Source organism: Oncorhynchus clarkii, chromosome 33 (genome assembly GCF_045791955.1).
Source record: "Oncorhynchus clarkii lewisi isolate Uvic-CL-2024 chromosome 33, UVic_Ocla_1.0, whole genome shotgun sequence".
NCBI classification, from domain to species: domain Eukaryota; kingdom Metazoa; phylum Chordata; class Actinopteri; order Salmoniformes; family Salmonidae; genus Oncorhynchus; species Oncorhynchus clarkii.
In genome coordinates this window covers 14,342,862-14,359,449 of record NC_092179.1, presented here as the reverse complement: position 1 = coordinate 14,359,449, position 16,588 = coordinate 14,342,862, and the positions used below count along the sequence as shown (strand labels likewise).

At 43.0% G+C, this 16,588-nt stretch overlaps 1 protein-coding gene across 3 annotated transcripts in view; it reads left to right on the top strand.

The window, feature by feature from the left end:
• The window catches only part of LOC139393037 (cadherin-like and PC-esterase domain-containing protein 1), a 64,899-nt gene that overhangs the window by 23,536 nt on the left and 24,775 nt on the right, over window positions 1–16,588 (top strand). For all 3 annotated transcript variants that reach the window (XM_071141361.1, XM_071141362.1, XM_071141360.1), the window contains exons 7-14: window positions 2,289–2,419; window positions 2,509–2,584; window positions 3,509–3,673; window positions 3,827–3,931; window positions 5,738–5,892; window positions 6,837–6,907; window positions 9,319–9,505; window positions 10,168–10,339. In XM_071141361.1, the coding sequence (XP_070997462.1) occupies window positions 2,289–2,419; window positions 2,509–2,584; window positions 3,509–3,673; window positions 3,827–3,931; window positions 5,738–5,892; window positions 6,837–6,907; window positions 9,319–9,505; window positions 10,168–10,339 (1,062 nt within the window). The remainder of the gene's footprint in view (window positions 1–2,288; window positions 2,420–2,508; window positions 2,585–3,508; window positions 3,674–3,826; window positions 3,932–5,737; window positions 5,893–6,836; window positions 6,908–9,318; window positions 9,506–10,167; window positions 10,340–16,588) is intronic.

Genomic DNA, 16,588 nt, shown 5'->3' with positions numbered 1-16,588 from the left:
TCATTTTGTAATTATGTTAGCACAACTGAAAACTGTTGTTCTGATTAAAGAAGCAATACAACTGGCATTCTTTAGACTAGTTGAGTATCTGGAACATCAGCATTTGTGGGTTCGATTACAGGCTCAAAATGGCCACAAACAAAGCACTTTCTGGAACTCATCAGTCTATTCTTGTTCTGAGAAATGAAGAGTATTCCATGTGAGAAATTGCCAAGAAACTGAAGATCTCGTATAATGCTATGTGCTACTCCCTTCACAGAACAGCGCAAACTGGCTCTAACCAGAATAGAAAGAGGAGTGGGAGGCTCAGTGCACAACTGAGCAAGAGGAGAAGTACATTAGAGTGTCTAGTTTGAGAAACAGACGCCTCACAAGTTCTCAACTGGCAGCTTCCTTAAATAGTACCCGCAAAACACCAGTCTCAACGTCACAGTGAAGAGGCGACTCCGGGACGCCGGCCTTCTAGGCAGAGTTCCTCTGTGTCTGTGTTCTTTTGCCCATCTTAATCTTTTAGTTTTATTGGCCAGTCTGAGATATGGCTTTTAATTTGCAACTCTGCCTAGAGGGCCAGCAAGTGACCCCAAATCTCATAATTAAAATTCCTCAAACATACATGTATTTTATACCATTTTAAAGGTAATCTTGTTGTTAATCCCCCCACAGTGTCCGATTTCAAATAGGCTTTACAGCGAAAGCACCACAAACGATCATGTTAGGTCACCACCAACTCATAGAAAAACACAGCCATTTTCCAGTCAAAGAGAGGAGTCACAAAAAGCACAAATAGAGATCAAATGAATCACTAACCTTTGATGATCTACATCAGATGACATTCATAGGACTTGATGTTACACAATACATGTATGTTTTGTTTGATAAAGTTAATATTTATATAAAAGAATCTCAGTATACATTGGCACGTTACGTTCACTAGTTCCAAAAACATCCGGTGATATTGCAGAGAGCCACATCATTTTACAGAAATACTCATTATAAATGTCGATGAAAATACAATTGTTAGACATGGAAATATAGATATACCTCTCCTTAATGCAACCGCTGTGTCAGATTTCAAAAAAACTTTACGGAAAAAGCAAACCATGATTTCTGTTGGAGTCAACATAAATCAGAAATAACATTACAAATATTCCCTTACCTTTGATGATCTTCATCAGAATGCACTCCCAGGAATCGCAGTTCCACAACAAATGCTTGATTTGTTCGATAATGTTCATTGTAGTAGCTACTTTTGTTAGGGTGTTTAGTACACAAATCCAAACGCTCGTGCAGAACCAGCCGGACGTCGGACGAAAACTTAAAAAAGTTATATTACAGGTCGAAGAAACTTGTCAAAGTAAGTATAGAATCAATCTGGGTTGAAAATCGACCAACCTCAGATTTCCCACTTCCTGTTTGGATTTCTTCTCAGGTTTTTGCCTGCCATATGAGTTTTGTTATACTCACAAACATCATTCAAACAGTTTTAGAAACGTCAGAGTGTTTTCTATCCAATACTAATAATAATATGCATATATTAGCAACTGGGACTGAGGAGCAGGCCGTTTACTCTGGGCACCTCTGGGCACCTTTCATCCAAGCTACTCAATACTGCCCCTGCAGCCATAAGAAGTTAAAAGGCCCTGTTAATATTGTTCCGTGTGTGTGTTTGTTCGTGCGTGCGTGTATGCCAGTGCATGTGTTATTGTGGACTAGCCAACCACACCACATGCTTCGGATTTGAGCACAGTAATGCTTGATTCCCAACCCTGTCCATCCGTCACTCACTGGCACCCTATTGGCATTATCTCAAATGAAATCTGTCTCTGTCAGATGAAATGTAATCTAACCTGATTAGCTCCATGACATGTAATATGTGATGGGACTGAGAGTGAGAGTTCTTGACTTTTTCTTCTGTCATATCAAAGCTGGGGTTGTGGATTAGTGAATGTGGACTATTACCGCCACCTTTTGGAACAGAGTATTAAGTGTTTATTTTACCGCAGCATTGCGTAGCAAGTGATCAATTACATTTACATGGAATCTCTCCATACGAGCGCAAATCAGTTATTGCCTTGACTGATATTGAGGTGTTATAATTAAGTTGCACTCTATCCAACTCTGCTGGGTACAGACTTGAACTTCTTCAGACTTTTTTAACACTGACAAAACTTTTCTATCTTCTTTATCCACCCTCTCTCTTTCTCTATCGCTTTTTCTCTTTTTCTCGCTCTTTCTGTCTTTCTTTTTTTCACCCTTGCTTTCTCCTTCTCTTCATCTCTCTCTCTCAGCTCAAGCCCTTTCTTCTCCAGCAGCTGGGTCCTGTTGAGTCCCATGAGGCATTGGACCATGTGAAGGAGGTCATAGGTCAGGTGTTGAGGGCGGCAGCATTGACCAATGAGGAGCCTAACTCTCGGCACAGGTTAGCCAGCCTCGGATCAACCTCACAACTGTTCATCTCTGTGCATCATTCTGAATTGTCACTAATCTATGTGACTGTTTCTCCTGTAGCTGGTGTCTCCTGTGTTTCCAGCTGATGACATTTACTCTTCAGTTCAGTGGTTCCCTTCTACCTGTCATTGTGAAGGTAAGAGGGGGTTATTGCTGGGTCGGCACATTGCTACTGTAGCCGGTCTCTACTGATGTTTTTTAGAGTAGTCACGAGGTGGCGCCATAAGACTGTGATACTAGCAACATTCAAAGACAGCAACATAAACTATATATAAAAAGGTACATGGACACCCCTTCAAATGAGTGGATTCGGCTATTTCAGCCACACCCGTTGCTGACAGGTTGAGCACACAGCCATGCAATCTCCATAGACAAACTTTGACAGTATAATGGCCTTACTGAAGAGCTTTACCATCTGGCAGTACAACGAACAAATCTGGGTTTGGCGGATGCCAGGAGAACGCTACATGCCCCATTGCATAGTGCCAACTGTAAAGTTTGGTGGAGGAGGAATAATGGACTGGGGCTGCTTTTCATGGTTTGGGTTAGGCTCCTTTGTTCCAGTGAAGTGAAATATTCTACTGAGTGATACAACTAGTCACAGTGATAAAAGCCATTACACTTAAAGGGCCTCCCTTGAAGTATTTTAATTGGTTTGACCCAAAGATTCCTCCCCCCTTTTCCAGATTCCAAACATGGTGTCCATTGGCTTCATGCCTATAACCCGAGCCACTAATAAACATGATGATGTTTCCTTCTGTAGGCTGTATAGCCTGTTCCATGTACTCATCTTAGGAAGACCGACATGTCTCAGTTCAATGTGACCAACTCCTTCCTTGAATTCCCCTCATTGCTTACACCTCTCCAATACTTTCAGACCTCTAAGTGTGAGTCAGGGTAGAGGGAAGGGAGCAGGGCATTGTGTTGGCACCCATTCATACGTTTCCAAAGGTATTAAGATAACTCATATATCCACTAGGTGGCAGAACGTGCTTACTCTCAGTGCAGTCCCTTTAATGAAAGCCATTGCTAAATGTTTCCCTTAATCCCTGTCTGAAAGGCTGAGACTGACCTGCACTTTGATGGGCTGAGGGACCCAGGGTTTGACGGACAGATCACAAAAGAGTTCATCCTGGAAGATGCTCTTCTCTTCCTGCTCCCAGCACACAGTGGACAGGCCCGACGGAAGAGCCCTTCACACACCGAGACAGACGATGGACAGAGGGTACTAAACAACCGTGTTTGACTTAATAAAGCACTCAATACTATGAGGGCAATGACGATGGACTCCTTTAAACATGTCAATTTCAGAGAGAAAGTTTTATGGATGTCATAATTCAATTAACCTTCACAATTTGTTTTGTGTGTTTCTGGTCAGTTTGGTGGCTGTGGGGGGCCATACGGTCTCTGTCTGCCAGAACACCAGACTCTCCTCCTCCTCCAGTTCCTCCGTCAGCTGAGGACACCAGGGCCATTTGAACTGGTAAAGCTCGATTCCACATTACTCTCTGTTACAGTGCATTTGGAAAGTATTCAGACCCCTTCACTTTTTCCACATTTTGTTATGTTACAGCCTTATTCTAGAATGGATAAAAATAGTTTTTTTCCCCTCATCAATCTACACACAATACCGCATAATGACAAAGCAAAAACAGGTTTTTAGAAATTTGTGCAAATGTATTAAACATTTAAAACTGAAATATCACATTTACATAAGTATTCAGACCCTTTACTCAGTACTTTGTTGAAGCACCTTTGGCAGCGATTACAGCCTCGAGTCTTCTTGGGTATGACGCTACAATCTTAGCACACCTGTATTTGGTGAGTTTCTCCCATTCTTCTCTGCAGATCCTCTCAAGCTCTGTCAGGTTGGATGGGGAGCGTCGCTACACAGCTATTTTCTGGTCTTTCCAGAGATGTTTGATCGGGTTCAAGTCCGTGCTCTGGCTGGGCCAATCAAATGACATTCAGAGACTTGTCCCAAAGCCAGTCCTGCGTTGTCTTGGCTGTGTGCTTAGGGTCATTGTCCTGTTGGAAGGTAACCTTCGCCACAGTCTGAGGTCCTGAGCGCTCTGGAGCCGGTTTTTTGATCAAGGATCTCTCTGTACTTTGCTTTGTTCATCTTTCCCTCGATCCTGACGAGTCTCCCAGTCCCTGCCGCTGAAAAACATCCCCACAGCATGATGCTGCCACCAGCATGCTTCACTGTAGGGATGGTATTGGCCAGGTGATGAGCTGTGTCTTGTTTCCTCCATATGTAACGCTTGTCATTCAGGCCAAAGAGTTCAATCTTGGTTTCATTAGACCAGAGAATCTTATTTCTCATGGTTCGAGAGTCCTATGGTGCCTTTTGGCAATCTCCAAGTGGGATGTCATGTGCCTTTTACTGAGGTGTTGCTTTCGTCTGGCCACTACCATAAAGGCCTGATTGGTGGAGTGCTGAAGAGATGGTTGTCCTTCTGGAAGGTTCTCCCATCTCCACAGAGGAACTCCAGAGTTATGTCAGAGTGACCATCGGGTTCTTGGTCACCTCCCTAACCAAGGCCCTTCTCCCATGATTGCTCAGTTTAGCCAGGTGTCCAGCTCTAGGAAGAGTCTTGGTGGTTCAAAACTTATTCCATTAAAGAATGGTGTAGGCCACTGTGTTCTTGAAGACCTTCCACGATGCAGACATGTTTTGGTACCCTTCCCCAGATCTGTGCCTCGACACAATCCTGTCTCGGAACTCTGCAGACAATTCCTTCGACTTCATGGCTTGGTTTCTGCTCTGATATGCACTGGGAACTGTGGGACCTTACATAGACATCTGTGTGTGCCTTTCCAAATCATGTCCAATCAATTGAATTTGCCACAGGTGGACTCCAATCAAGTTGTAGAAGCATCTCAAGGATGATCAATGGGAAACAGGATGCACATGAGCTCAATTTTGAGTCTCATAGCAAAGGGTCTAAATACTTATGTAAATAAGGTTTCTCATTTTTATTATTTGTCATACATTTGCAAACATTTCTAAAAACCTGTTTTCGCTTTGTCATTATGAGGTATTGTGTGTAGATTGATGAGGGGAAACATTGATTTAATCCATTTTGGAATAAGGCTGTAACGTAATAAAATGTGGAAAAGGGGCAGGGGTCTGAGTATTTTCCGAATGCACTGTATAGAATATAACCAGATTAATTGTAAAGCATAACGTAGTCAATGCTACAGAACAGGTACAGTGGTTCCAGATTGTAATCATGTTATTTAGATTTTCTGTATTCCCAGTAACTGAAAACCAGTCTATATCCAGCTTTATCCTGCAGCTTCTCCAGAGCGCTCTCCTATCCAAGACTTTCTGTTTCGATCGTTCCCTAGAGCAGAGGAGTCTGGGAGTGGGCGACATCTCTCAGCATTGTTGGACAGAATCTGTTCTCATTATACAGAGCAGAGGAACCAGACTTACAGGTGAGCGCAAGCGTGCGCGCACGCACGCACACACACACACACACACACACACACACACACACACACACACACACACACACACACACACACACACACACACACACACACACACACACACACACACACACATCAATCAGTTCACATGAGGTTCTGTTACCTTACTCTTCCCCCTTGGTGTTGTCTTACTCTCCGTATATTTGGAAAGGATAGACCAAACAATTGACCAGACAAATGACTGAGCTGGGGGAATAAAGCTTGGCTGAATTTAAGGATGTTTTTCGTTCCCCAACCTCCCCTAAGCATCCCTTCACTAGCCCCTGGCACATGTACGTTAGTCTGGCTGTAGCAGGAGAGAGGAGCTTCATGCCCATTCCACTCAGACTGGAACATAATTAGGTTAAATCCCTGCTTGGCTGGGTGCTGGCTCCACTGGCAGGCCCCATCCGGCCTCCCATCCTTCCCATGGCTGTGGCACGGAGCTGGGCTGCTGGAACTCAGAACACAGCCTCCCTCTGCCCTCGGGCTGGGTGGACTTCTGGTGCTGAGCACGGAACTAGGAGCATGTAGCACGCTCACGGGCAGGGAACCAGGCGAAATTATGAGGATGATGGGAAGAAAGAATGGGAGGTAGTAGAGGAATGAGGATGGTAAGGGGTAGAGGAGGGGTTGGTGATGGAAGGATTTGGAAGAGGACTGGAAGGGGGAACAGGGTGCTGTTTGATCACCATATGTGTGTTTTTACTATATCCATATTTGTGCAGTTGGTTCGTGTGAGACTGTGAATGTGCTTGAAATACTTTTATTAGATGGCTTAAAGTCTGTCACCACTCTTGTTTTTTTTTATTGCAAGGAAAGTCCTCAGAATGACTGAGTGGATGTTCCCATTAATCCCTGTTCCAATGGGACATTTCTTTTCTGAATAATGACTTCCATGTTTCCCATAGGACCAACGAGGCAGAGACACAGACCGGGTGGGACCAACACTCAGGCTCCCAGGACCTCCCTGGAGACAGAGGTGAGGCGCTGCTTAGGTGTCGGCTAATTGGCTGGCTCTGGAGCACCTCACCAACGGGATGCAGAGAAAGTTCTGAGTTCACCAGAGCTCCACACTGGGAGGCGTACGTGTCTTTTTGCAGAGCAAAACTGTTTATGGAAGGTATAACACCGAGCACAGACCCTCTCGCTCACTCAACGTTGTCAATATACATCTAGTTTCCTTATAGGCCTATTTGTCAGGGAAACTGTTAGGCCAGCTATATAGCCTATTTCTGTTTGAGTCTTTTATTAAAGAATGTGAAACAATGTTTCTGTTTGATCCTTGCCATTACATCATGCATAGCTTTTCTTTATATGGCCTAAAATAAAGGTGTTCATATGAGCAGAATGTTATCTATAGGTTATAGCATAACTAATTTTGTTCAGTTATGAAAATAAAACATTTAATGCAGAAAAAATGTATCTCGTAAAAGGCCGACATTTCAATTAAAAAAAGATTGGATGGATGGCTATGACAGTCCAGCAATCGAATTGCAAGTCTTTCTTATGCTAATAATCAAAATATTATTCTTAAAATAATCTTTCACTGCTACCCTCAGTATTCATATTATCAGAGGAGCAGAACAGGCAATGGAACCTGAAGTTATCCTCTGTACGTGGAAAAAATATCCCGGCGCATGAAAGCTACACCAACAAACTGGAACGACAGACCGCAAATAAGTCCTTCTGGAAGTGCACCGAATATGATGCTTTCGAATGCCGATATCGCATAACCCTCACTGACGGCATTATCTCCAAGTTAACCGAACAATTTTCATACATATGACGCCTTTACAGTAACGGGTCGATCGCGACAATTTATAACCTTTCAGACAAAAAAAAAAAAAAACAGTGCCGCACCAGAAGCATCTGTACCTTTTCAGGCAGTAAAATGTTCCTGGGGCGTAGAATGTTCGGTATTGTTTCCCTGACAACAATACTGCCCTATCTAGCATATCGTGGAACTGAGAAAAATTGCTTTTATTTACCATGGTTTCACAGTAACTTTATGCAGTTACTCCTAATATGACCTCCATTTTCTCCCAAACGCAATACAATAGAGGCAGTATACTTGTTCACATGATTAAGCATGTATTTCATGTATAAAAAATGACATTAACTCATGTTCGACCAAATGAGCAGTTACTGCCTTTTTGCTTGGTATGGCAGAATAATGGTAGGGTAGATGTGTTTTCTTTCCACTAAGAGTCATTGTATTTAACGAACTCCAAAGTACTTTTTAGGAGTGAGTGGTCTGCCTGCAGTCAGCAGAGAGGCAGGCTGCTTGCAGGGAGCTCGAGACAATTTGATTGACAGTTTTCGTGGTGGAATTTAATAAGCCATTCTGTACCATTTCAGACAAACAAATGCTGTAGCTGAGGCGCTTTCAAAACACCACACTTTATATACCCATATTAACGAATTCAAATAGGCCTAGGCTACAATATTCTGCCCATGTGATCAACATGTATTTCAGGCCATAACAGTATTCTTAGCCATACATGATTTAATGAAAAGCAGTAAGCATACACCTCATGAACACAATCATGCAATAGTTAGCAATAGTTAACATACACAACATTGTTTCACATTCTGTAATAACAGACTCTTTAAACACAATCATGCAATTGGCTACAGCTGGGTTCACAGCTTCACCCTGGCTTCACAGCTTCCCTGGGAAACTTGATGTAGCCTCACGCAAACAACAGAGCAGAGAAGGAGTTCGCTTCTGCTGCAGTGTCCGAGGTAAAATATTAAGCTGCTGCAGTGTTCCAGGTAAAATAATAATTTGGGCTGGTAGGGTGGGTATGTGGCCCTACTGTGCCCCCTGAATCTGCAAACTGCTTAAGGTTGGCACACACCAGTCAATTGTCTCCACAGAAAGCGAGCATTCTCTGGGCTTGTGCTCAACACGTGTGGACCTTGTTATTAACATTCCTCTATGTGTATTAACATTTTATCCTCCCATTACATAATTGTGTGTGTGTGTGTGTTGGTGTGAATGTCTTTAACTTTAATAAACACGTACACACACACACACACACACTGAGCATGCGTGTTTTAGATAACCATCTTTGTTCTTTGATGCTCCTTCTGGTGGATAAATGTGAACAGTATCCTGAATATCTTTGGGTTCAGACATAGCAATGGCGTTTGCTGGCCGAGAGTACTTAAAACCTCTGAACGTAATTTAGAGTGCGCACCAATTTTGCATGTACAGTCGCATGAAAAATACAGAGGGTGAAAGGTCATGGCTGGGAGGGTCCCTAAAACACAGCGCGCTGAACGATCGGCAGATGAACGCTAGATCCGCGTAGGGTGTGAAGTGTGCAAACCTTTTTTATCTGTGCATAATCCGTTCTCTCTCTCTCTCCCTGTGGTGTGTATCAGAGCGGTGTGTGGACCCCCACCTCAGACAACTGTACACAGACCCCCCTCTGACCCTCAGCCCCCCCTTCAGTCCCTGGGTGAAGGACTACCGTGCTGAGGTCCCCTTTGACGTGGTGACCCTACGCCTCCGCCCTGAGCCCATCAGCCCAGCCTGTCACATACACCTGGACGAGCACAGAGGACCTAGGTGAGACCCTCCCAGCCATGACCTTTCACCCTGTGAGTCACAAGCTGGGCTTTCAAATGTATCCTGGGTCACATTCAGTGAGATGGAAGGTGTTAGCAGTCATATAGTTAGATCTCCAACAAGCCTTTTCATAGGTTAAATGGATCTTGTCCTATATTGCTTACACCTGCCCAGTCTTAAGGTCTATAATATAAGTTAGTTATAGCATCTGAATTCTGGGTATGTGTGTTTTCAGTCCAGTGTTTTGGTCAGGGGATGTTTCCATGTCATTCTGAGTTCTACTCTGTGTGATTGTAAAACTCTGTTTCTTATGTCTGCAGCTTTGATCTCGGCAGCCAATCCCTGATTAGCACCCATTAGACTCAGTAGCACTGGGGTCAGAGGATTGACCTCTGACAGACAGAAGCACACACACACACACCCACACACACACACACACACACACACACACACACACGTAAGACGGCCACACACATAGCGCTAAACGTGACATTTAGGAATGATTCTATAATCTCCCTCAGCCCCCTGTACTCTCTCTCACCATCCTGTGTGTGTGTTTTCATCTCTACGCTCTGTGTGTGTGCTTGTACTTATGTGTGTTTTGTCTCCCTGGACCTCTCTGGACATTGTTTCTGAGAAGCTCTGCTTCTGTTTTTCCACAGAACGGCTAACTACCCGGTCGGCCTGGGCAACAGCATAATCAACATCCTAGTGACAGACGAGTCGGCCGCCACAGAGCCCGTCGTCATGACAATATACACTCTACACATGTACCGCGAGAGTCGGCCTAGCCTGCCCATGTTTGGGGAGCATGTGATGTGTGGCTTCGTGCAGGTACGTGGTGCGGGCAGGGTGTTTCTACACGCTTGTAACTCACTACCATACACTCACAGATGGACAAGCACTGTCAGAGACCTGGGCCCGTATTCACAAAGTCTCAGAGTAGGAGTGCTGATAGAGGATCAGTGTTTAGTTTTAGATTATAATGAATAACTGTATATGGATAGGGGGGGACTGATCCTAGATCAACACTCTAAAATGTGTTTTCTTTTCTTCTCCATTATGAGTAAAACAAGGTAAAAATGTAAGGTTAGTGGGACTTCACGTTCCCCATCAAGTTAACCAAGAGTGACTTCCTGTCTGGGGTTCACTGACTTTACTGGAGGACCACGTCAGAGGAACACAAAATACAATTTCCCTATTATCCCGTACCATATTCAAATGAGAGGCACTATTGACTTTCACAGAGGCATGGTTTCAATTCCCAGAGCATGTGAAGTGTTTCATTTTATGAGCAATGTTGGTCTGGCATCCAACACAAGTTTCATAGCATGTAAACAAAGGAGAATCAATTCATTCGGTGGAGAAGGAACAGTGCGGTTCCTTCGTTTCTACAGCATTTGTCATGTCGACGGTTGGGTTTCGCCCGAGGGAGCTTTCGTGGCTGGTCTGTGTAAAGTTTCGTGTCGGTTACGGCCGCGAATGGCGTTGGGAGGCAGTGGAGCAGCAGCCGTGTCGAGATACGGTTGGTTGATATTTCCAAGCCGGTATTTTCCAGATTACCGTTGGAATGTGGAGGAGCGGGGTCGGCGGGAGCCGTAAAGGGATTGAGAGGGTCTGATGTTCACATGAGTTCCTGTGGCAGGGGCTATATTTGAGCTTTCACACCCCAGTAAGAGTTTGGTTTGGGATGTGGTCCAGGACGCTCTGTCTCCCCCTCACCTGACACCCCCCCCCCAATGCAGGGATATGAGCCGTTAAGAGGAGGAGCATTTCTAGAGATTTCAGATTTGAGGACATTATAGTGATAGAAACAGTAGGAGACAGTGGGGTAAGATGAGTCAATTATTTACATTCAGCATCACTCCGTCAACAGAAATATAGTATTATTTCTAACAATGATATCTACATAGATTTTAGGATGTTGTGTATCCCTGGAAATATAAAATAATTCATGTTAACATTACAATTTTGAAAACATACCTTGTCCACAAAAAGTGGTCTCTTGATACAATTTATGGGGTACTTGAGCCGCAGGGCAGGGTAAATTAAACCTCCTACAAATCACTGTACTGAATCACAATCATTCAGTCTTTTAATAATTTTAACCATCTTTCAATGCACCTAAAAAAACACGTTTAACATAGGCCCTGGTATTACCTCATATCCCAGTGATGATGCCTTCCATTACAAGAAAATACGGAAATGTGCTCTACTTGCCATTGGCTCGACCATTGGCTCAACTGACCCCATGGCCATTGGCTCAACCATTGGCTCAACTGACCCCATGGCCATTGGCTCAACCATTGGCTCAACTGACCCCATGGCCATTGGCTCAACTGACCCCATGGCCATTGGCTCAACCATTGGCTCAACTGACCCCATGGCCATTGGCTCAACTGACCCCATGGTCATTGGCTCAACCATTGGCTCAACTGACCCCATGGCCATTGGCTCAACCATTGGCTCAACTGACCCCATGGCCATTGGCTCAACTGACCCCATGGCCATTGGCTCAACCATTGGCTCAACTGACCCCATGGCCATTGGCTCAACTTACCCTAAGGCAAACATTTGGACTATATTAGCCCACACAGATACAAGGATGCACTTTCATGCTAGGTTTAGGACCTCATATTGAAGCTTATAGAGACCCAAACTGATGTTTAGAGCAATCTTAAAATGATCTACTTTGGCTTAAATAAAAGCATCATGGAACTTCTAACATGATAAATTATTTTGATTTGGTGAAAATCTTTTTTATTTTTTTTTACCTAACTTGCTTACCTCTTTTTCCATGTGGTTTTTCCCTTCAGACTCCATGAAATGATGACCTCTTCCTAAATATTTGGTGAAATTATTAATTTTGTGTATGGTTTCCTAGAAACAAGGGTTGCTTAACTTACCCCTTTGGCTCAATTTACCCCACTCTCCCCTATGATGCTTCAAACATGCATACATACTTACACACACGGGCAACCACTTCTGAGCCTCATATGGACACACACATACTATATAAATACACACACACAGCTCATAACAGCTCCTGATGGTTCTCCCCTGCTGGTAGTGTGAGGGCTGTGATTATTATGGTCCATTGGGAAGAGCTGACTGCCTCCCAAATTGTTATTGTGGTCACCGACCAGTCCTCACATCCCAGCAGGCATAAACCATCCTCTCCCATAGAACATGTCGTCCTGTTTTTGATCAGAAGCGAACGAGAGAAAAGAGGAGAAACATACTGAATCCTTGACAAATTGTTCACACAGCACAACCACCAATAATTTCCTGGTGCTATTTGCTGTAGGCCTGTGAGATTAATGTTAATTATGTGTCTAACTGTCACGAATTCCCCATGAGTGTTGGTAAACATCTGAAGCCCTCAGTTTTTTTCTCTTCTTCTCTCTCCTTTCTTTCTTTCTTTCTTTCTTTCTTTCTTTCTCTTTCTTTCTTTCTTTCTTCCTCTCTCCTTTCTCTCTCCTTTCTTTCTTTCTTTCTCTCTTCTTTCTCTCTCCTTTCTTTCTTTCTTTCTTTCTCTCCTTTCTTTCTTTCTTTCTCTCTCCTTTCTCTCTCCTTTCTTTCTTTCTCTCTTCTTTCTCTCTCCCTTCTTTCTTTCTTTCTTTCTTTCTCTCCTTTCTTTCTTTCTCTCTTCTTTCTCTCTCCTTTCTTTCTTTCTTTCTTTCTTTCTTTCTTTCTTTCTTTCTCTCCTTTCTTTCTTTCTTTCTTTCTCTCTTCTTTTTCTCTCCTTTCTTTCTTTCTCTTATTTCTCTCTCCTTTCTCTCTCCTTTCTCTCTCCTTTCTTTCTTTATTTCTTTCTCTCTCCTTTCTTTCTTTCTTTCTTTCTTTCTCTCCTTTCTTTCTTTCTCTCTTCTTTCTCTCTCCTTTCTTTCTTTATTTCTTTCTCTCTCCTTTCTTTCTTTCTTTCTCTCCTTTCTTTCTTTCTCTCTTCTTTCTCTCTCCTTTCTCTCTCCTTTCTTTCTTTCTTTCTTTCTTTCTTTCTCTCTCCTTTCTTTCTTTCTCTCTTCTTTCTCTCTCCTTTCTCTCTCTCTCCTTTCTTTCTTTCTTTCTTTCTTTCTTTCTTTCTTTCTCTCTCCTTTCTTTCTTTCTTTCGTTCTTTTTCTCCTTTCTTTCTTTCTTTCTCTCTTCTTTCTCTCTCCTTTCTTTCTCCTTCTTTCTCTCTCTCTCTCTCGTGGACACATGCACATCCACACACTGGATTATATATAGGATAGAATTTGTCCCTTTGTGTGTGTGTGGCTGGTATTCCAGCTTTGTGTCCTTGGTGTTGGGAGTGTTGCTACGGTTGTCCTCCCCATGCTCCCTCAGGGTTACTACAAGGTGTCTGGGTCTGGGCAAACACACTGTGTGAACCGCTCTACATTGTCCACTGTACCTCATTCTAACTCATTGATCATACCCCACCACAGCTGATACACTCACTTAAACACATAAGCACACCCACACAGCTGGTAATCCCTTCAGTGGGGGGTGGGGGTAAAGGTTACAGGTGTTTTACTCGTCTTGGGAACAAGGTCATTGCGGAGGAATAGACACATACCCTTCGTTCTCCTTTCATCTCAGTGCAAGGTGATACTGCTGGGTGTAGGCGTATGATGGGTTGGGGTCACAGGGTTGTGTGTGTGTGTGTGTGTGTGTGTGTGTGTGTGTGTGTGTGTGTGTGTGTGTGTGTGTGTGTGTGTGTGTGTGTGTGTGTGTGTGTGTGTGTGTGTGTGTGTGTGGAGAGAGAGAGAGAGAGAGAGAGAGAGAGAGAGAGAGAGAGAGAGAGAGAGAGAGAGAGAGAGAGAGAGAGAAAAAAAATCAATTCGCCCATACACCCAGTCCCAAATCAGCCTCTAGCATATCTGAGAGTAACCCCTCCTGGCTGATAGGATGGTAGTTGTGATTCCCTTTAGGCAAAGTAAAAAAATATGACATTCATTACAATGACGCTTATTATCATATCTGATGTGGATATTACAGTCATCTCCGAAATTATTGGCGCCATTGATAAAGATCAACAAATAATACTATGTCTAATAACATATATAAAAGCTATATTGAATGCTCAAAAACATTTGGGATTAATATTTTATAGTATTATTTTTTTAGTAATAATACAATTATTTTATAGTATTACTCAGAGATTATTTTTTTGCAAGTAATCTTTTTTTCTTCTAAAAAGGAAGGTATTAAAATGATTGGCACCCCTGTTTTCAATGCTTTATTCACCCTCCCCTTGTGAGGATAACGGCACTGAGACTTTTTCTAAAATGTTTATGAAACACATTGGGAGGGAGCTTGGACCATTCGTCTTGGACCCTTGATATTCTTCGGTCTGTGCTTATAGACTGCCCTCGTCAATTCAAGCCACAGACTTTCAATGGGGTTCAAGTCCGGACACTGAGATGACTATTGTAGATTTTTGAGTTTGTGGTCAATTAAGCCTTTCTTTGTGGATTTTCTTTGAAGATCCACTTACGGCCAAGTTTCAGCCTTCTGGCAGAGGCAACCAGGTTTTTTGCAAAAATGTCCTGGTACTTGGTAGAGTTCATAATGCTTAACAGATGCCCCAGGACCAGTGAAGCAAAATATCCCCATAACATCAACGATCCACCACCATACTTTACAGTAGGAATGAGGTTATTTTCTGCATATGCATTACCATTGGTTTCTGTGGCTAAAGACCTCTATTGTCCTCTCATCTGACCATAGCACCTGGTTCCAATCAAGGTGCCAATGCCGTTTAGCAAACTTGAGTCTAATTGTGGATTTGGATACTTGGTTACCCCAAGTTGCGAGCAACACTTCCTTTCCAGTGGTTTTAAACGTATTAATTATTATCCTAATAGTGGTAAATGGTAAATAAATACAGTTGAAGTCGGAAGTTTACATACACCTTAGCCAAATACATTTAAACTTTCACTTTTCAATACATTTAAACTTTTCACAATTCCTGACATTTAATCCAAGTAAAGATTCCCTGTTTTAGGTCAGTTAGGATCACCACTTTAATTTAGGATGTGAATTGTCAGGATAATAGAGATTATGATTTTTTTTCAGCTTTTATTTCTTTCATCACATTCCCAGTGGGTCAGAAGTTTACATACACTCAATTAGTACTCAATTAGTATTTGATAGCATTGCCTTTAAATTGTTCAACTTGTGTCAAACGTGTCGGGTAGCCTTCCACAAGCTTCCTACAATAAATTGGGTGAATTTTGGCCCATTCCTCCTGACAGGGCTGGTGTAACTAAGTCAGGTTTGTAGGCCTCCTTGCTCGCACACGCTTTTTCAGTTCTGCCCACATATTTTCTATAGGATTGAGGTCAGGGCTTTGTGATGGCCACTCCAATACCTTGACTTTGTTGTCCTTAGGCCATTTTGAAACAACTTTGGAAGTATGCTTGGAAGTATGCTTGGAAGTATGCTTGGAAGTATGCTTGGGGTCATTGTCCATTTGGAAGACTCATTTGCGACCAAGCTTTAAGCTTTCCTGACTGATGTCTTGAGATGTTGCATCAATATATACTTTTTCTGCCTCATGATGCCATCTATTTTGTGAAGTGCACTAGTCCCTCCTGCAGCAAAGTACCCCAACAACATGATGCTGCCACCCCCGTGCTTCAAGGTTGAGATGGTGTTCTTCGGCTTGCAGGCATACACCTTTTTCCTTCAAACATAACAATGGTCATTATGGTCAAACAGTTCTATTTTTGTTTCATCAGACCAGAGGACATTTCTCCAAAAAGTTTAATCTTTGTCACCATGTGCAGTTGCAAACCGTAGTCTGGCTTTTTGATGGGGGTTTTGGAGCGGTGGCTTCTTCCTTGCTGAGCGGCCTTTCAGGTTATGTTGTTATTGGACTCGTTTCACTGTGGATATAGATACTTTTGTACCTGTTTCCTCCAGTATCGTCACAAGGTCCTTTGCTGTTGTTCTGAGATTTATTTGCACTTCTTCGCACCAAAGTACATTCATCTCTAGGAGCCAGAACGCATCTCTTTCCTGAGCGGTATGATGGCTGAGAGGTCCCATGGTGTTTATACGTGCGTACTATTGTTTGTACAGATGAATGTGGTACCT